The sequence below is a fragment of the Bombina bombina genome, chromosome 5 (genome assembly GCF_027579735.1).
Source record: "Bombina bombina isolate aBomBom1 chromosome 5, aBomBom1.pri, whole genome shotgun sequence".
Classification (NCBI taxonomy): domain Eukaryota; kingdom Metazoa; phylum Chordata; class Amphibia; order Anura; family Bombinatoridae; genus Bombina; species Bombina bombina.
The window spans coordinates 685,262,410-685,283,546 of record NC_069503.1 but is presented as its reverse complement, the minus strand read 5'-3'; the positions used below and the strand labels follow the sequence as shown (position 1 = coordinate 685,283,546).

The following is a 21,137-nucleotide window of genomic DNA, read 5'->3' as shown; positions in this document are numbered from 1 at the left end:
ACTATTGGCCATAGGACATGACACAAATCACTGCATACAGATGTGACATTATCCAGAAATAAGAACTGCTTTTCCTGATCAAAAATACCATGTTTTACTGTTTAGTGTGGTGCACTAATTTGTAGTGTATACATATTAGCACTCTGTGACAACAAAGATCACTACTAAGTAAATATAAATAAAAGGGAGAGGTTACCAACTCAAACCATGAGAGGCCGATTGTAAAATGTAACTTTTACTGAATTTAAATAAAATAAAAATGAGGAATTAAAAAGATTAAAAAATTCTTAAAATTTATGATATCCTACAATAAATATATTCAAAACATCAATTATAGTGTGTTTGAATTAAGCGATAACATATTAATATTAGTAGGAGCAACAAACAGCAGTGCAAGGATACACTAGGCGTTTATTGGTACAAGCTGGGGTCACAATAGATAACAATGCTATTTGTGCAAATGTAACAGAATATGTGCTTCTACGGTAAAACATATATTAGGAGTGAACCGTATGATCAAAATGATAGAGGTCCCACTAAGGTGACAATATCAAACCTCATCAAATATTATTGACTGAAAACGTACAAACGTAAGTATCACTCAGTTGTAGAAAGTAATAGTATCATAACTCAAAGGCTCTCCATTACGCTAGTAATACAGACTTTCACATGATGAGAAAGTCTAGCAAAGACGGGAACTGTGAAAACCTGGTTTAGACCTAGGAAAATGTATGACAACTAAAATCACCAAGTATAATCTAGTATAACTAATCATAATTAACCAATTTAACTACTGATCCATTTTCATTATTTGTGCTGAGCTGTTTTGGAGTGTTGGCTGCTGCTCACATTTAAACCCTACTGTAGGTAATTGTTAGTGAGAAATTCACACCAGTTATATGTGTGAATGAAATGTGTATTTTTATTACAAATTTAATTTTAAAAAAAGGTTGTAAAAATAGTTTGTGTTTTTTTCCTAAATTCTGTTGTAAAAAGAAGATGGGGTTATTATCCAAATATAAAAAAGGCCACCTGGATATATGTTTATAACTTTGATCTGTACATAGGGGTTGACTTACTTGACTATACCCCAAGTTACCCACCATTTAAAAGATTGCCTATCAAATGATGGTCCTTGGGGGTTTCTAGGGCTTAATGAGTTGAGATTGAGGTTGTTGAATATTAACCCCTCCCTTAAAGGGACAGTCTAGTCAAAATTAAACTTTCATGATTCAGATAGGGCATGCAATTTTAAACAACTTTCCAATTTACTTTTATCATCAAATTTGTTTTGTTCCCTTGGTGGTATTTTTTAAACGCTAAACCTACGTAGGCTCAAACTGATTTCTAAACCGTTGAAAACCGCATCTTAGCTCAGAGCACTTTAAATGTTTTCACAGTTAGACAGTACTAGTTCATGTGTGTCATATAGATAACATTGTGCTCACTCCCGTGGAGTTATTTAGGAGTCTGCACTGATTGGCTAAACTGCATTTCAGTCATAAGCACTGAGATAAGGGCTTAGATACAAGGTAATCACAGAGTTAAAACATATATTAATATAACTATGTTAGTTATGCAAAACTGGGAAATGGGTAATAAAGGGATTATCTATCTTTTTAAACAATAACAATTTTGATGTAGACTGTCCCTTTAAGCCCTCTGCAGCAACCCAGCACTTCAAGGTTTTCAGGGCATAAGTGCAGGGGGTGGGGGCTGCAATGAGCTCCAAAAGTGGTCCCTTCTGTTTTTTTTTTTTTTAAATTTAACTGTTTTTATTAGGTTATCGTACAATACATTTACATAAAAGGTAAATGCATAACATTTTGTGGTACTTATACATTTTGGTGTATTGAGTGAGTATTTAAACAATATTTATCACAGATTGCTAGTTATAGGTGAGGGGGGGGGGGAAGGAGATAAAAGAGGAAAAACATAACGTATATAGACACAGGTGAAACGTTCTAGGCATTTTTATTGATAAGCGTTTAGCACAGGGTATGAGGTGTTTAGCATGCATTGAAGAAACTTTATGCAGAGTTTACAACCTATCTTTGGGTAACGATTGAGGAGAATTAGTTTGGGCGAGAGAGGAATTGTTAAGCCCAGGATGGTATTGATGTGGGTGTTGATTTGGTTTCAGAACCTTGTCATCTGATGGCAGGTGTACCAGTTATGTGTTATGCTACCTATCTCGCCACAGACCATCCAGCATTTGGGTGAAGCACCCGGGTATGTGTGTCTTAATTTTTGAGGGATGAGGTACCATCAAAAACATAAATTATGCTTACCTGATAATTTTATTTCCATTGAGGGAAGGAGAGTCCACGGCTTCATTCATTACTGTTGGGAATTATGAACCTGGCCACCAGGAGGAGGCAAAGACACCCCAGCTAAAGGCTTAAATACCTCCCCCACCTCCCAGTCATTCTGTCGAGGGAGCAAGGAACAGTAGGAGAAATATCAGGGTATAAATGGTGCCATAAGATAAATTCAATTTAGGTCCGCCCATCGGAGATACGGGTGGGGGCCGTGAACTCTCCCCCCCCCCCTCGATGGAAATGAAATCATCAGGTAAGCATAATTTATGTTTTCAATCTAAAGGGGAGGCAAGTCCACGGCTTCATTCATTACTGTTGGGAACATATACCCAAGCTCTAGAGGACACTAAATGAAACTGGGAGGGAAAAGGTGGACCCTAATCTTAGGGCACCACAGCCTGCAAAACCTTTCTCCCAAAAACAGCTTCCGCAGAAGCAAAAACGTCAAATTTGTAAAAACTTGTAAAAGTGTCTAAGGAGGACCACGTAGCCGCCTTACAAATTTGCTCCATAGAGGCCTCATTCTTGAAGGCCCAAGAAGAAGCCACAGCTCTAGTTGAATGAGCTGTGATCCTCTGAGGAGGCTTATGTCCCGCTGTCTCTTAGGCCAAGCGAATCAAGCTCCTCAACCAAAAGGACAAAGAGGTAGAAGAGGCTCTCTGCCCCTTGCGTTTCCCTGAATACACCACAAAAAGAGATGTAGACTGTCTGAAATCCTTCGTAGCCTAAAGATAGAACATCCAGATTATGAAGTAACCTCTCCTTAGAAGAAGAAGGGTTAGGACACAAAGAAGGAACCACTATTTCCTGATTGATGTTACGGTTAGACACCACCTTGGGAAGAAACCCCAAACCAGTGCGAAGCACAGCCTTATCCAAATGAAAAACCAGATAAGGCAGCTCACATTGCAAGGCAGCTAGTTAAGATACTCTGCGTGCCGATGCAATAGCCAGCAGGAAGTGAACCTTCCAGGACAGAATCTTAATGTTAATGGAATGCATAGGCTCAAACGGAACCCTCTGAAAAACCTTAAGGACCAAGTTTAAGCTCCATGGGGGAGCAGACTGTCTAAAGACAGGCCTGATTCTAGACAGAGCCTGAACAAAGGATTGGATGTCAGGGAGCTCAGAGATTCTCCTATGCAACAAGACTGACAATGCAGAAATCTGTCCCTTTAAGGAACTAGCGGCAAGACCGATCTCCAAACCGTCTTGGAGAAAGGACAGAATCCTGGATAACTTCATCTTATGCCAAGGATATCCATGCTTCTCACACCAGGACAAGTAAGTCTTCCACACCTTATGGTAGATGCGACGAGTGACTGGCTTCCTTGCCTGAATTAGCGTATCAATCACACTTTCCGAAAAGCCTCTCTTGGCCAAGACTAGGCACAGTCAGCCTCAGAGAATCGAGATTTTGATGTTGAAAGGGGCCCTGTTTCAGCAGATCCCTGCGACAGGGTAACCTCCACAGCAGAGAGGATGACATCCCCACCAGATCCGCAAGCCACGTACTCCACGGCCACAATGGAGCAAGCTGGCTCCTGTTTGATGCATGCCACTACACAAGGTAGAAGTGGTAACGGTGGAAAAATGTAAGCTAGGATGAACCCCCCAGGCACCGCTAAGGCATCTATTAGCTCTGCCTGGGGATCCCTGGACCTCGACCTGTATTGGAGTAGTTTGCAATTGAGTCGGGACGCCATGCAGTCTATCTCCAGACCTGAGACAAATCTCCACAAACACTTCGGAGTGAAGAGACCATTCCCCCGGATGGATGGATTGCCTGCTGAGAAAGTCTGCTTCCCAGTTGTCCACACCTGGGATGTGAATTGCTGAGAGCGAGCAGCTGTGGGACTCCACCCACTCCAAGATCCGAGACACCTCCCTCATAGCTAGGGAGCTCATCATACCCCTTGGTGGTATGAGGACATGCCTTCAGAGCATTATAGATTGCTCAGAGTTCCAGAATATTTATCGGAAGGAGAGACTCCTCCCGGGACCATTTTCCTTGTGCCATCCTGGCACCCCAAACAGTTCCCTATCCTGCCAGACTCGCATCCGTGGTCACAATCTCCCAGGACGGTCTCAAGAAGGATGTCCCCATGGACAGTTGCTCCAGACGGATCCACTACGAGAGGGAGATCCGAGTCCGAGCATCCATGGATATCTGCTGTGATAGATCTGAATGATCGCCATTCCATTGTCTCAACATGCACAATTGAAGTGGTCTGAGATGGAACCTGGCGAATGGAATGACGTCTATGCTGGAAACCATGAGTCTGATCACCTCCATACACTCAGCCACCGAGGGGCTTGAGGAGGACTGAAGGGCAAGACAAGAGGACGCAATCTTCCTGCGTCGATGGTCTGTGAGAAATATTTTCATGGACATAGAATACCCAGGAACTCCACCCTGTTGCTGGGAATCAGGGAACTCTTTCCTGAATTGATCTTCCAACTGTGAGATTGGAGAAAAAGAAGAAGAGCCCTCGAATGATCCTCTGCGAGACTGAGTGACGGCGCCTGGACTACGATGTCGTCCAGATAGGGTGCCACTGCAATGCCTCTGGCTATGGCCACCGCAAGTAGCGCCCTCAGAACCTTTGTGAAGACTCTCGGGGCCATCGCCAGACCAAAGGGAAGGGCCACAAACTGGAAGTGTTGGTCCAGAAATGCAAAACTTAGGAAATTGAAGTGGTCCCTGTGAATTGGCAGATGAAGGTAAGCGTCCTTCAAGTCTATGGTTGTCATGAACTGTCCCTCTTGAACTAGGGGCAGAATAGATCTGATCATTTCCATTTTGAACGATGAAACACTCAGAAACTTGTTTAAACACTTTAGGTCCAGAAACAGGCGGAACATGCTCTCCTTCTTTGGAACCACAAAAAGATTTGAATAGTACCCTAGACCCTTTTCTGCTTGGGGTACTGGTACGATGACACCTAGAGAGGAGAGATCTCGCACACATTCAAGAAAGGCTTCTCTTATTTCCGGTCTTGAAGACAGGTTTAATAGGAGGAATCTGCCCCTGGCGGATGGGATCTTAAACCTATCCTGTAGCCCTGGGCGACAAAGTCCAGAACCCAAGAATCCTGAAAGTCCTGCAACCATGCTTCTGAGAAGAGAGATAATCTGCACCCAGAGACCGGTCGGGGGCCGCCCCTTCATGCCGATTTTGTCTCGGCGGGCTTACTGCTCTGCTTAGACTTGTTCCAAGAATGAGTCGGTTTCCAAGTTCTTTTGGACTGGTCCACTTTCGCGGCAGTCTGCTGGTGCTGGGCCTTGTCTGTACGAAAGGGACGAAAAGTAGATCCTTTAGGCTTAGCCTTCTTATCCTGCGGTAGGAAAGCTCAATTGCCTCCCGTAACCGTGGATATGATCGAATCCAATCCTTGACCGAACAGAATCTTTCCTTGAAAAGGCAGGGACAACAGCCTCGACTTAGAGATCATGTCCGCAGACCAAGACTTTAGCCACAGAGCCCTGCGAGCTAAAACCTGACACCTTAGCGTTCAGGAAGATAATTTGCATATTGGCATCACATATGAAAGAATTGGCGATCTTCAGCGCCTTAATCTTGTCCTGTATCTCATCGATGGAAGTCTACCCCTCGACCATTTCACACAGGGATTTATACCAATATGTCGCAGCTCCGGCGACCGCGGCTACAGCCGCTGCCGGCTGAAAAACAAACCCTGTGTGTTGAAACATCTTCCTTAACATGTTTTCCAACTTTTTATCCATGGGCTCCTTAAACGACAAACTATCCTCCAGGGGAATAGTTGTCTGCTTCGCGCAGCGTGGAGATAGTACCATCCACCTTAGGGACAGTACCCCAGAGCTCCAGCTGAGAGTCCGGGACGGGGAACAGTTTCCTAAAAGAAGAAGGGGAAAAGGACTTAATCGCTCCCGTTCATTCTGAATAATATTTGCCATCTTAACAGGAACCAGGAAGGCCTGAGGCACCACCCTGTCCTCATATACCTTATCAAGCTTAGGAATTGCAGGTTCTTCTAGAAGTTTCGGTTCTGGAACTTCCAGAGTAGCAAGCACTTGTCTCGGCAAAAAGCGCAAATTTTCCATCCTAAACCTAAAGTCAGGCTCCTCCGCAGCCGGAGGTTTAGATGACACGGACTCCGACCCAGAAGGGGCCTCCTCTGAAGAATCGGAGTGGGCCTCATCATCGTATAACGCCTCAGAAATTTCCATAGGCGTAGACAACCCCTGGGCCGGGCCACCATGATATGCCCTACGCTTCCGCTTAGCAGAACGTGATAAGGCATGGATCACTTTTGATACCGCCATTTTCAGTTGATCCGCAAAATCTGACGGCCAATGAATCTCTCCCGCAGGAGTAATGGTTGGACCCTGGGGCGCTGAATGTGCAATAGGAGATGGATGCACCTCACGGGACGGGGACCCCTCAGAGGTGGATGGCTCAGTAGTACTAGACATCCGTTTGCTCTTAGATGTGGTAACTTTATTAAGGCATGTAGAACATAGTTGAGCAGGCTGATCCACCAGAACCTCCTCACAATAAACACAGGAATGAGACCTAGTTAAAGAGGGCGAGCCCTCTAACGCGTCAGAGTCCTTCATAGCTTGGGCTGTTATTAAGGACTAGATTAACTTAATAAATAGGCACATTTATAACCTCCAATGGCCGGGGCACTCACCACCTCCTATGACCTGGACTACAGAAACTGTTTTGTCTCCTGCGCCGCTGATCAACAGAGGAAATAGATAGCCACACCCAGTCACATGGAATGCCCGGCAGGAACTGCCCCCCGCCTAAGGAGAAAACGCGCCAAAAAAGGCTGTGCCATACTTCCGTAAGTCACCTGAAAGTTCCACACGTTGCCAGAGCCTCATCTCGCACATAATGCAGCAATGACACAATAAACAATATCATGTATAAACCCCCCCCGCTGTTCAATAATCACCTTTCCAGGAGTATTAACCCTTGATTTAAAGATAAAAGGCGTCACACTGTGATCCTGTCTTCCGTGTTATCATTATGTAATAAAAATGAAATGATCTTACCAGAATCTATGCCGTGGAACAGGAACACGGCCCTTCAAGTGTGACAGGTTAGTAGCCTCGCTCCTGACATGGACTTGAGTGTAAAAATCAGGCAGCGAAACTCGTCAATGCTGATTGCTTGTGAAGCTGTTAATATGAGTCGGGATGGTTTCACAGAAAGACTCTCCCTGCATCTCCGGACTCTAACTTTTCACTCAAGCTCTTACTGAGAGGCTGAACGGACAACTTAAAACTCCAGTACCATTCCAAAGAGTACTACCCTCCATAAGAGACTACTCCGATCTTCGGCACTTCTCTGCCGTCCTCCTGTGACGAAAGGCAAAGAATGACTGAGGGATGAGGGAGGTGAGGAAGGTATTTAAGCCTTTGGCTGGGGTGTCTTTGCCTCCTCCTGGTGGCCAGGTTCTTAATTCCCAACAGTAATGAATGAATGAAGCTGTGGACTCTCCTCCCCTTTAGATGGAAATAGTATTTTATCATTTAATTCTAGTATGTTTGGGGCAATAGAGGACTTAGATGTTGATAGGAAGGTTGTCTTCCATAGCTTATCGGAAAATTGGGCCTGGAGTTCAGATTCCCAGTGTTTAAGGTATGTTGGTTGTCTGTTTTGGAATGTTCCCCTTATTGTCTTATATATGATTGAGATATGTGCTCTAGTTATGTCCGGTGATATGGCAAGTTGTTCAAATGTCCCTCCTAGGTTTATGGCACGTGGTTGTCATCAACACTAAATGCATTGTGCAGATGATGACCATGAGTCATTACGCACAGCAAAGGGATTTCATTTTTTTTTTTAAATCAGTTTTTTATTGAGGTTATCAAAGCATACAAGGAAAAAAAAAAAAAAAGGCAAATAGGGCTTTAACCTTCCAATGACATGAACCATTCAGATAAATTTCACTTTCATTGACGGATAAATTGTGAACATTACATAGCTTTATTGTAAACAAAAGAGATCAAGGATCTGTTTCAAAGTTGTGGTGTAATCTATCGATGAGGTATGCTGTATAAATTCGTTCCATCGAGGATATTGTGATTAACAACAAAAATGTGTTAAGCCCCTGTAGATGTAACCTCGTTTTCTATATTATATTTTATATTGAAGTGACAACAGCCCAAGATTCTTATGGACCCAATGGATAAGTGCATTTGTTGTACTTAGCAGTGACATAAAAAGTCATTTTAGGGTCGAGTGAAAGATATATATACAGGGAGTGCAGAATTATTAGGCAAATGAGTATTTTGACCACATCATCCTCTTTATGCATGTTGTCTTACTCCAAGCTGTATAAGCTTGGATAAGCTGTATTGCCTACTACCAATTAAGCATATTAGGTGATGTGCATCTCTGTAATGAGAAGGGGTGTGGTCTAATGACATCAACACCCTATATCAGGTGTGCATAATTATTAGGCAACTTCCTTTCCTTTGGCAAAATGGGTCAAAAGAAGGACTTGACAGACTCAGAAAAGTCAAAAATAGTGAGATATCTTGCAGAGGGATGCAGCACTCTTAAAATTGCAAAGCTTCTGAAGCGTGATCATCGAACAATCAAGCGTTTCATTCAAAATAGTCAACAGGGTCGCAAGAAGCGTGTGGAAAAACCAAGGCGCAAAATAACTGCCCATGAACTGAGAAAAGTCAAGCGTGCAGCTGCCAAGATGCCACTTGCCACCAGTTTGGACATATTTCAGAGCTGCAACATCACTGGAGTGCCCAAAAGCACAAGGTGTGCAATACTCAGAGACATGGCCAAGGTAAGAAAGGCTGAAAGACGACCACCACTGAACAAGACACACAAGCTGAAACGTCAAGACTGGGCCAAGAAATATCTCAAGACTGATTTTTCTAAGGTTTTATGGACTGATGAAATGAGAGTGAGTCTTGATGGGCCAGATGGATGGGCCTGTGGCTGGATTGGTAAAGGGCAGAGAGCTCCAGTCCGACTCAGACGCCAGCAAGGTGGAGGTGGAGTACTGGTTTGGGCTGGTATCATCAAAGATGAGCTTGTGGGGCCTTTTCGGGTTGAGGATGGAGTCAAGCTCAACTCCCAGTCCTACTGCCAGTTTCTGGAAGACACCTTCTTCAAGCAGTGGTACAGGAAGAAGTCTGCATCCTTCAAGAAAAACATGATTTTCATGCAGGACAATGCTTCATCACACGCGTCCAAGTACTCCACAGCGTGGCTGGCAAGAAAGGGTATAAAAGAAGAAAATCTAATGACATGGCCTCCTTGTTAACCTGATCTGAACCCCATTGAGAACCTGTGGTCCATCATCAAATGTGAGATTTACAAGGAGGGAAAACAGTACACCTCTCTGAACAGTGTCTGGGAGGCTGTGGTTGCTGCTGCACGCAATGTTGATGGTGAACAGATCAAAACACTGACAGAATCCATGGATGGCAGGCTTTTGAGTGTCCTTGCAAAGAAAGGTGGCTATATTGGTCACTGATTTGTTTTTGTTTTGTTTTTGAATGTCAGAAATGTATATTTGTGAATGTTGAGATGTTATATTGGTTTCACTGGTAAAAATAAATAATTGAAATGGGTATATATTTGTTTTTTGTTAAGTTGCCTAATAATTATGCACAGTAATAGTCACCTGCACACACAGATATCCCCCTAAAATAGCTATAACTAAAAACAAACTAATAACTACTTCCAAAACTATTCAGCTTTGATATTAATGAGTTTTTGGGGTTCATTGAGAACATGGTTGTTGTTCAATAATAAAACTAATCGTCAAAAATACAACTTGCCTAATAATTCTGCACTCCCTGTAGTTCTACAAAAACTATATAGTAGATACACGGTGAGCTGAGTCACAGAGCAGAGTAATGGGTGAGGGGATACAACAATCAGGAGCCGCTCAAATATGATAAGAGATAGTTAGCATAACTTGGACCTCTGATATAATGAAAGGGGAAAAACGAGGGAAATACAAAATAAACATCTGTTACCTGTCAAATTTGTAAAGGAACGTTGACATACCTAATTGTTTAGGGAAGCTTACACCCCTAAAGATCAATATAGTGTTAATTGGTTGTATTCTAGAGAGTAAAAAGTTCTAGTAAAACAGGACTGAGTTAGGGAGTTGTTGGAAAGGGGTTATGGTAAATTTCCTCCTGGCTTTGATAGTTTGTGCCAATGAAGTTATAGAGCTCAATATACTACTAGCTTCTTGTTGTATAATGCATGGGCTGTGTATGAGCATATTTTAATATATAGGTGTCATGAAATACATTAAGGTCTTGTAAAATACCAGACATTTGTAATAGTAAGAAGTTCTATGTGGGTGAGCTAAGATTCATGTATGCACTTGGTAGGGGTTACTTATAATCCTTGTTTCAATATACTATGTGTATCAGCAGGATGAACGTATAACTTAACGTATCTGGTAAGACCTAAGCAACAGATCCCAGATTCAACCTTGTTTGATCCCAAGTAGCTAGTTAGAAGCTTAAACTGCTCAAACTAGATGCTCCATGGCTATGTGTTATTGCAATGAAAAGCCAAACCGATATTGCTAAGCATAATTGGGCATGAGAAAACTAGTGTTGAACTGTCTATAATGAAAGTAACAATCCAGGAGTTATAACGCTAAAACCCTCATTAAGCAAGTGATATGCATATATACTGGGTAATTAGAAATAGACAATTGATTTCTGAGAAAAAGGTATCAACTGGGTAACAGATTTTTTTAACATTGAACAAAATTATCCCTGCTAACAGATTAGGCCACCATGGGATCAAGGGAATTAATATTGCACAGGGAGAGAGGGATATGGGGTCTATAGGCTGAAGGGGGTACAACCCAACTAGAATTTTTAACTTTTATACCAGGGAATAAATGCACATAAAGGCTGCGTTAAATAATAGCAGCTAACTTCTGAACTGTTACATAGAATCTGCTGAAATGTCTCTGCAAAATGTAAAGAAAAACAAAAATGTAAAGGGTTGAAGACCGACTGTGAATCAGAAGGCCCAAAGGACCCAGCAATCAGCCTACTCCTAAGGGTAGTGTAACAGAATAGGATGATAAGGACTCTGTGGCACTCAGCTGCATGTAAGGCTTTTGACTAGGATCTGGTCTATATAGAGATAGTATTCTAGGTCTAAGATGCAGGAGGATCGATGCATGGAAGGTTGTGGAAACCCTGACTTCCAGAGATCTAGAGTAGCATTTAAAATGTCCTGAGACCCCCTGTGTCAAAAGATTTGGCATGTTTAAGTTCTGGTCTTGATGAATATCCGTGTCTTCACCCAAGAGACTGGCCGCATCTGTCCAGGTTCCGACTACGGGAAGGTGCGTATTTGTTTTACTCACAGTTTTGGAGGGAGCCAGGTGGGATGTGCTATCTTCGGAATCGAGCTCTTGAAGAACCTGGGTGTCGTTTGTCTTCCTCTCGCTTGTCACGATAGGCTCGCTAGACAAGTGTTGTGGGGTGTCTGTTCCCATGCCGGACCTTAGTATACTAAACGGATTGGTGTTGTGCTGTATGTCGGGGCCCTTCTCCCCAGTTATATCAGCTATACCTTCATATATTTCTCTAAATATGATGCTCTCGCCATGAGCCTGAGCTGGCCAAAGCTTTTATTCATATGTGTTTCCAAATCGGCCAGTGACGCAAGTATTGACAGATGGCAGTCTTCCTCCATGTTTAGTCAGTCGCTCAGAGGGGTCCAATCTTGTAGCTTATACAAAAGGGTATAGTGCCGATAACCCCCGGCGTGGGATGGGGGGCAGTGCTGGAGACCGGCACAGCTATGAGCCGCAAAAAATCTCAACGGCCAGAAGTGCGTAGCAGAAAGTACTCCCTTAAACGGGATCGATCTTAGAAGATCTTGCTTAGATATTTTGCCATAGTTAGTTGTAGAATGACGATTTTACTAATTCTAGTGACTCCGCTTTTAGTTTTATTCTGCTTTAGATTAGCTTAATGGCAGATCGGTGCTCAGGAGGTTCACATCGTATAATCTCTTAGACTCCGTGTATATATAACTGCCAGCTGTTATATATGTCTCTACTGATGCTCCTTGTTAGTGGCTGCCTGTGAGATCAATTTGTGGGTCACAGTACAAAGTTTATGAGCTGTTGTATCCTCACTCTGCTACTGCTGAAACGGAGCTCAGAGTTTAAGCGTCCATCTTGGTTGCCTTCCAGGCACCACCCCCGGGATTTCATATTTAATAAAGAAGATGATGCATGGAAGAAATGGCTAAAATTAGACCTAAATCAGTTTATTATATATAAAGCAGGGCCAGTAAATTGAAATCATCAGTGCTATTTGTATTTTTTAGGTTTTGTAAAATCTACAGACATATATTTTTACCACACAATATGTGAGAATTGCCTCATCATAAAAGCGCTTGCACCAACCACCCCGTAGGCGAATGACAAAGGTTCCCGATCATTACACCACATAGAGCCATGTTCTCATATTCAGTTTCCTACCTTACAACCCTGGTATTTACACGCATGCATGTCTGGATTATAGAGAAGATATCCACTTTAGTGAGCTGACCAGTGCACTAGTTTGTTAAGTCTTACAGAGCTGGAAGGTGCACTTGTTTGTGAAACCATATTTATACATTTGTTCTAACTAGCTGGGCGGAACCCCCCCCCCCCCAAAAAAAACCCCACCACTTTCTTCTGATCAACCAGTCTGCATGTAGTGATATATTTTGCTAGAGTATGATCTTCCTTTTTTTGGGCACTGTTACTCTATTATATGGACTATAAACTATCAACATGAATAAAATACAAAGAGTTGTTAAAATGAACGCTGAGGAAATTTAAATTGCATCACTGCACATGTTATATGTTAACCTGAGTGCTAATGAGAGTTTAAATAATTTATTTTCTTCAGTAACTTGGAGCTTATAGGGGTCATGTGGACTGGTTTACATATAGCGTGATTATCAGAGAGTGGCGGCAGGGAGTCTTTTAGAACTTGGACAGCTGGCAAAACATTGGCAATTATTGCCCAGATGATTAGATTATCCCTCATCAATGATAGAGGTGGGGTTTCTACTTACTACTTCAGTGGGTCTGTAGTACTTGTGATCGACTCTCACATGGATTTTGCCGGTTTCACTGCAGCGGCCCACCTCATTTTCATTCTTGCCTTCCCACCTGTAAAGATGATAAACACTTGATGAGCACTTAGCCACTTTCACACAGCATGGAAGAAACATCTGGTTGTTTTTTTTTTCTTTTTTATTTCTAAATCTGTTGTCAATCGCCTCTCACTAGGAGTGTGTAAACTCATTAAATACAAGAACAAAGGCAGAAGCCAAAATGTAGCAGGAATAACTTCCCAAACTGTCACTTTGTTATCTAGTGTGAAATTTTCAGCTTGTGCATTCCAAATTACCAAAAGAAAACTTTATTTTGTAAAGTAAGACCCTAATGTGCTGAGTTTTACATTATTACAAAGCAAACATATGTCTGCTTAACAAATGTTATTAAAAAAGTAGGTAAACTGAACCTAGAGTCAAATAATTAGTATAATTGAAGATACAAAATCTAGGGAATAGACAATCTGCTATAACACTAATATATATATATATATATATATATATATATATATATATATATATATATACACTAATATATATATATATATATATATATATATATATATATATATCAGTCCTGCTTTCAAAAGAATTATCCAAGTTCTTATTTTATATTCTGTATTATTTTAAGACTTTCAAATAAAAATTAAATAAGTACCAAACAAACTCCAATAGTCGGCTAAAACATTACATTCCAGTTCACTAAAACATCAATTTAAGTCTTGAAACAAACATCAAAGAAAGAAACCTGTTCTGTTATTTATTTCTTCACATAAGTGTCACAGTGAGAAAAAAAGTAATTGGGCAAACCCCAGAGAATACATAACTGTTGCATTATATTTGAAAATGAACAATTATAAAGCTCAGTACATTTGTTTTCATAGCAAATGGAAACAAAATTAAAAATCCAAATTTTCTTTGTAATAAAATAGTTTAGTTCAGCAAATCAAGAGAATCCAATTTCAAAAACAATTTAAGATAGAATGAAAATATGGCAAGGTCAGAGTTTTCCAAAGTCAACTGAATAATGGTATTGGCCAAACAATATCCAGCTATTCCTGTCTCCCATTCCAAAATCTGCTTCAATACTAATGTTACATCTACAGCCATAAATGATTTATGTATGATGCCTTCATATAGCTTTAAACAGTAAAGTCAAAATTAAACTTTCATGATTCAGATAGAGCATTTAAAATAAAAATCAAATTTAATTCTAGTATTTAACATGCTTTGTTCTCTTGGTATAGTTTTTTTTTTTAAAGGCATGCCTATGTATCTTCAGGAACAGCAATGCACTGCTGGGAGCTAGCAGCTGATTGGTTGCTGCACATATATGCCTCTTGTCATTGGTTCATCTGATGGGTTCAGGTAGCTCCCAATAGTGCATAGCTCCATGAACAAAGGATACCAAGAAAATGAAACAAAGTGCATGACAGAAGTAAATTAGAATGCTTTTGTACGCATTATCTGGATCATGAAAACAAATTCTGGGAATCATGTCCCTTTAAATCATTTTAAGAACCCATTGCTTAGAATGTAAGCTCATTTGTCCTGTTGATTATCTTATGTAAAGGTGGTTTACAGCTTACAGTGACATAGTTGGATCTTAGGGGGCACGCTAGAGTATATTTGCTGACGAGTGAGCACAGGTAGCGGGGGCTGCATTAGTAAGGGCTTTCTAGGTCAGGGTGAGTATTTTTAATTTAATTCTGCTGTGAATGGGGAACCAGTGAAGGAACTCGCAGAGAGGTGTAGCAGATATAGAGCGTCGGGAAAGGTGGATTAGCCTATCAGTGGCATTTAGGACAGATTCAAGGGGGGAGAGGCAGGAGAGAGGAAGGCCAGTTAGTAGGTTATTACAGTAGTCAAGTCAAGAAATTACCAGGGAGTGGATTATCTTTTTAGTAGGTTCAGAGCTCAGAAACAGATGAATTTTGGAGATATTGCGAAAGTGGTTGTGGAAGGATGAAGAGAACAGTTACATGCGGGAAATGAAGGACAGATTTGAGTCAAGTGTAACTCAGAGGCAGCGGACTGTGGGGTATGAAAGACAGATTTGAGTCAAGTCCTCAGCGGACTTGGGGTTATGGGGAGATAGTGGTGCCACCAACAGTGATAGAAAAGTTAGACACAGGAGTAGAATTAGAGAGGGGGGGGGATTGGAGGAGCTCAGTCTTTGACATGTTGATTTTTAAGTGGCGAGAGGCCACCCAGGAAGAAATGCCAAATAAGCAGTCGCTGATGTGAGAAAAGACAGAAGGAGAGAGGGCAGGGGTGCATAGGTAGATCTTAGTGACATCGGCATAGAGGTGATAGTTGAAGCTATAGCTACTGATAAGTTTATCCAGTGAAGAAGTGTAAATAGAGAAGAGTAGAGGACCCAGAACAGAGCCTTGAGGTACTCCAACAGACAGAGGCAATGGGGAGGAGTCATAGTTAACAAATGAGACAGAAAAGGACCTATCACAGAGATAAAAGTGGATCCAGGAGAGGGCAGGGTCACAGAGCCCAAGAGAGCTGAGAGTCTGTAGGAGGAGGGGATGGTCATTGGTGTCAAAGGCAGCAGAGAGGTCAAGAACGATAAGTATAGAGTAGTGGCCATTATTTTTAGCAGAAAGAAGATCATTAGTAACCTTGGTGAGGGCAGTCTCAGTTGAGTGTTGGTTGATGGAAGCCAGATTGCAAGGGGTCAAGCAGTGAGTTGGAGGACAGGAAGTGGGTTAGCCGATCGAAAACTAGTTTTTCCAGGACTTTTGAAGCTAGCAGAAGCAGTGATATGGGGCGGTATTTTGCAAGAGAATTGGGGTCGATGGAGGCTTTTTTGAGGATGGAGCCGACCTTTGCATGTTTGAAGGAAGATGGGAATGAACCGGTAGAAAGGGATAGGTTGAATATGTGAGTAATAGCTGGAATAAGGGTGGAAGACAGAGAAGGTATTAGATGTGAAGGGATTGGGCCAAGTGGTCCTATGTAGATATGCTTTCATGTTAAAGGGACAGTCTACACTAGATTTGTTATTGTTTAAAAAGATAGATAATCCCTTTTTTCCTATTCCCCAGTTTTGCATAACCAACACAGTTATATTATTATACTTTTTACCTCTATGATTGCCTTGTATCTAAGCCTCTGCAAACTGCTCCATTATTTCAGTTCTTTTGACAGACTTGCATTTTAGCCAAACAGTGCTGGCTCCTAGGTAACTCCACATGCGTGAGCACAATGTTATCTATATGACACACATTAACTAATGCCCTCTAGTGGTGAAAAACTGTCAAAAAACATTTAGATATGAGTGGGCCTTCAAGGTCTAAGAAATTAGCATATGAGTCTACCTAGGTTTAGCTTTCAACTAAGAATACCAAGATATTTTAGCAAAATTGGTGATAAAAGTGAATTGAAAAGTTGTTTAAAATTACATGCCCTATCTGAATCATGAAAGTTTATTTTGGACTAGACTGTCCCTTTAAGAAAAATTTGATAAAAGTAAATTGAACGTTTTTTAAAACGTTATGCTCTATCCGTATCAGAAATGTTTCATCTTGACTTCCATGTACCCCATGAATCTATGTCATTTTAGTTATCTTTAATATAAAAACATGCGTATTGTTAAAGTACAGTGTCTTAAAAAGGGTTACATTATAGTAAGCATATGATATTAAATAGATACTGTACAAAGGAAAAAGAAAACTTTTATGCATATAAAAACATAATTTATGTAAGAACTTACCTGATAAATTCATTTCTTTCATATTAACAAGAGTCCATGAGCTAGTGACGTATGGGATATACATTCCTACCAGGAGGGGCAAAGTTTCCCAAACCTTAAAATGCCTATAAATACACCCCTCACCACACCCACAAATCAGTTTAACGAATAGCCAAGAAGTGGGGTGATAAGAAAAAAAGTGCGAAGCATATAAAATAAGGAATTGGAATAATTGTGCTTTATACAAAAAAATCATAACCACCACAAAAAAGGGTGGGCCTCATGGACTCTTGTTAATATGAAAGAAATGAATTTATCAGGTAAGTTCTTACATAAATTATGTTTTCTTTCATGTAATTAACAAGAGTCCATGAGCTAGTGACGTATGGGATAATGACTACCCAAGATGTGGATCTTTCCACACAAGAGTCACTAGAGAGGGAGGGATAAAATAAAGACAGCCAATTCCTGCTGAAAATAATCCACACCCAAAATAAAGTTTAATAAAAAACATAAGCAGAAGATTCAAACTGAAACCGCTGCCTGAAGAACTTTTCTACCAAAAACTGCTTCAGAAGAAGAAAATACATCAAAATGGTAGAATTTAGTAAAAGTATGCAAAGAGGACCAAGTTGCTGCTTTGCAGATCTGGTCAACTGAAGCTTCATTCCTAAACGCCCAGGAAGTAGAAACTGACCTAGTAGAATGAGCTGTAATTCTTTGAGGCGGAATTTTACCCGACTCAACATAGGCAAGATGAATTAAAGATTTCAACCAAGATGCCAAAGAAATGGCAGAAGCTTTCTGGCCTTTCCTAGAACCGGAAAAGATAACAAATAGACTAGAAGTCTTACGAAAAGATTTCGTAGCTTCAACATAATATTTCAAAGCTCTAACAACATCCAAAGAATGCAATGATTTCTCCTTAGAATTCTTAGGATTAGGACATAATGAAGGAACCACAATTTCTCTACTAATGTTGTTGGAATTCACAACTTTAGGTAAAAATTCAAAAGAAGTTCGCAACACCGCCTTATCCTGATGAAAAATCAGAAAAGGAGACTCACACGAAAGAGCAGATAATTCAGAAACTCTTCTAGCAGAAGAGATGGCCAAAAGGAACAAAACTTTCCAAGAAAGAAATTTAATGTCCAATGAATGCATAGGTTCAAACGGAGGAGCTTGAAGAGCTCCCAAAACCAAATTCAAACTCCATGGAGGAGAAATTGACTTAATGACAGGTTTTATACGAACCAAAGCTTGTACAAAACAATGAATATCAGGAAGAATAGCAATCTTTCTGTGAAAAAGAACAGAAAGAGCGGAGATTTGTTCTTTCAAAGAACTCGCGGACAAACCCTTATCTAAACCATCCTGAAGAAACTGTAAAATTCTCGGTATTCTAAAAGAATGCCAAGAAAAATGATGAGAAAGACACCAAGAAATATAAGTCTTCCAGACTCTATAATATATCTCTCGAGATACAGATTTACGAGCCTGTAACATAGTATTAATCACGGAGTCAGAGAAACCTCTATGACCAAGAATCAAGCGTTCAATCTCCATACCTTTAAATTTAAGGATTTCAGATCCGGATGGAAAAAAGGACCTTGAGACAGAAGGTCTGGTCTTAACGGAAGAGTCCATGGTTGGCAAGATGCCATCCGGACAAGATCCGCATACCAAAACCTGTGAGGCCATGCCGGAGCTATTAGCAGAACAAACGAGCATTCCCTCAGAATCTTGGAGATTACTCTTGGAAGAAGAACTAGAGGCGGAAAGATATAGGCAGGATGATACTTCCAAGGAAGTGATAATGCATCCACTGCCTCCGCCTGAGGATCCCGGGATCTGGACAGATACCTGGGAAGTTTCTTGTTTAGATGAGAGGCCATCAGATCTATCTCTGGGAGCCCCCACATTTGAACAATCTGAAGAAATACCTCTGGGTGAAGACACCATTCGCCCGGATGCAACGTTTGGCGACTGAGATAATCCGCTTCCCAATTGTCTACACCTGGGATATGAACCGCAGAGATTAGACAGGAGCTGGATTCCGCCCAAACCAAAATTCGAGATACTTCTTTCATAGCCAGAGGACTGTGAGTCCCTCCTTGATGATTGATGTATGCCACAGTTGTGACATTGTCTGTCTGAAAACAAATGAACGATTCTCTCTTCAGAAGAGGCCAAAACTGAAGAGCTCTGAAAACTGCACGGAGTTCCAAGATATTGATCGGTAATCTCACCTCCTGAGATTCCCAAACTCCTTGTGCCGTCAGAGATCCCCACACAGCTCCCCAACCTGTGAGACTTGCATCTGTTGAAATTACAGTCCAGGTCGGAAGAACAAAAGAAGCCCCCTGAATTAAACGATGGTGATCTGTCCACCACGTTAGAGAGTGCCGAACAATCGGTTTTAAAGATATTAATTGATATATCTTCGTGTAATCCCTGCACCATTGGTTCAGCATACAGAGCTGAAGAGGTCGCATGTGAAAACGAGCAAAGGGGATCGCGTCCGATGCAGCAGTCATAAGACCTAGAATTTCCATGCATAAGGCTACCGAAGGGAATGATTGAGACTGAAGGTTTCGACAGGCTGTAATCAATTTTAGACGTCTCTTGTCTGTTAAAGACAAAGTCATGGACACTGAATCTATCTGGAAACCCAGAAAGGTTACCCTTGTTTGAGGAATCAAAGAACTCTTTGGTAAATTGATCCTCCAACCATGATCTTGAAGAAACAACACAAGTCGATTCGTATGAGACTCTGCTAAATGTAAAGACGGAGCAAGTACCAAGATATCGTCCAAATAAGGAAATACCACAATACCCTGTTCTCTGATTACAGACAGAAGGGCACCGAGAATCTTTGTGAAAATTCTTGGAGCTGTAGCAAGGCCAAACGGTAGAGCCACAAATTGGTAATGCTTGTCTAGAAAAGAGAAACTCAGGAACTGATAATGATCTGGATGAATCGGAATATGCAGATATGCATCCTGTAAATCTATTGTGGACATATAATTCCCTTGCTGAACAAAAGGCAATATAGTCCTTACAGTTACCATCTTGAACGTTGGTATCCTTACATAACGATTCAATAATTTTAGATCCAGAACTGGTCTGAAGGAATTCTCCTTCTTTGGTACAATGAAGAGATTTGAATAAAACCCCATCCCCTGTTCCGGAACTGGAACTGGCATAATTACTCCAGCCAACTCTAGATCTGAAACACAATTCAGAAATGCTTGAGCTTTCACTGGATTTACTGGGACATGGGAAAGAAAAAATCTCTTTGCAGGAGGTCTCATCTTGAAACCAATTCTGTACCCTTCTGAAACAATGTTCTGAATCCAAAGATTGTGAACAGAATTGATCCAAATTTCTTTGAAAAAAACGTAACCTGCCCCCTACCAGCTGAACTGGAATGAGGGCCGTACCTTCATGTGAACTTAGAAGCAGGCTTTGCCTTTCTAGCAGGCTTGGATTTATTCCAGACTGGAGATGGTTTCCAAACTGAAACTGCTCCTGAGGACGAAGGATCAGGCTTTTGTTCTTTGTTGAAACGAAAGGAACGAAAACGATTATTAGCCCTGTTTTTACCTTTAGACTTTTTATCCTGTGGTAAAAAAGTTCCTTTCCCACCAGTAACAGTTGAAATAATAGAATCCAACTGAGAACCAAATAATTTGTTTCCCTGGAAAAAAATGGAAAGTAGAGTTGATTTAGAAGCCATATCAGCATTCCAAGTCTTAAGCCATAAAGCTCTTCTGGCTAAGATAGCCAGAGACATAAATCTAACATCAACTCTAATAATATCAAAAATGGCATCACAGATGAAATTATTAGCATGCTGGAGAAGAATAATAATATCATGAGAATCACGATTTGATACTTGTTGCGCTAGAGTTTCCAACCAAAAAGTTGAAGCTGCAGCAACATCAGCCAATGATATAGCAGGTCTAAGAAGATTACCTGA

The 21,137-nt window shown here is 41.1% G+C and overlaps 1 protein-coding gene across 2 annotated transcripts in view; it reads right to left on the bottom strand.

Moving 5' to 3' along the window:
* GMDS (GDP-mannose 4,6-dehydratase) overlaps positions 1–21,137 on the bottom strand; it is a 1,339,054-nt gene that overhangs the window by 164,190 nt on the left and 1,153,727 nt on the right. For both annotated transcript variants that reach the window (XM_053714661.1, XM_053714660.1), the window contains one exon: positions 13,408–13,504. In XM_053714661.1, coding sequence (XP_053570636.1) covers positions 13,408–13,504 — 97 coding nt within the window. The remainder of the gene's footprint in view (positions 1–13,407; positions 13,505–21,137) is intronic.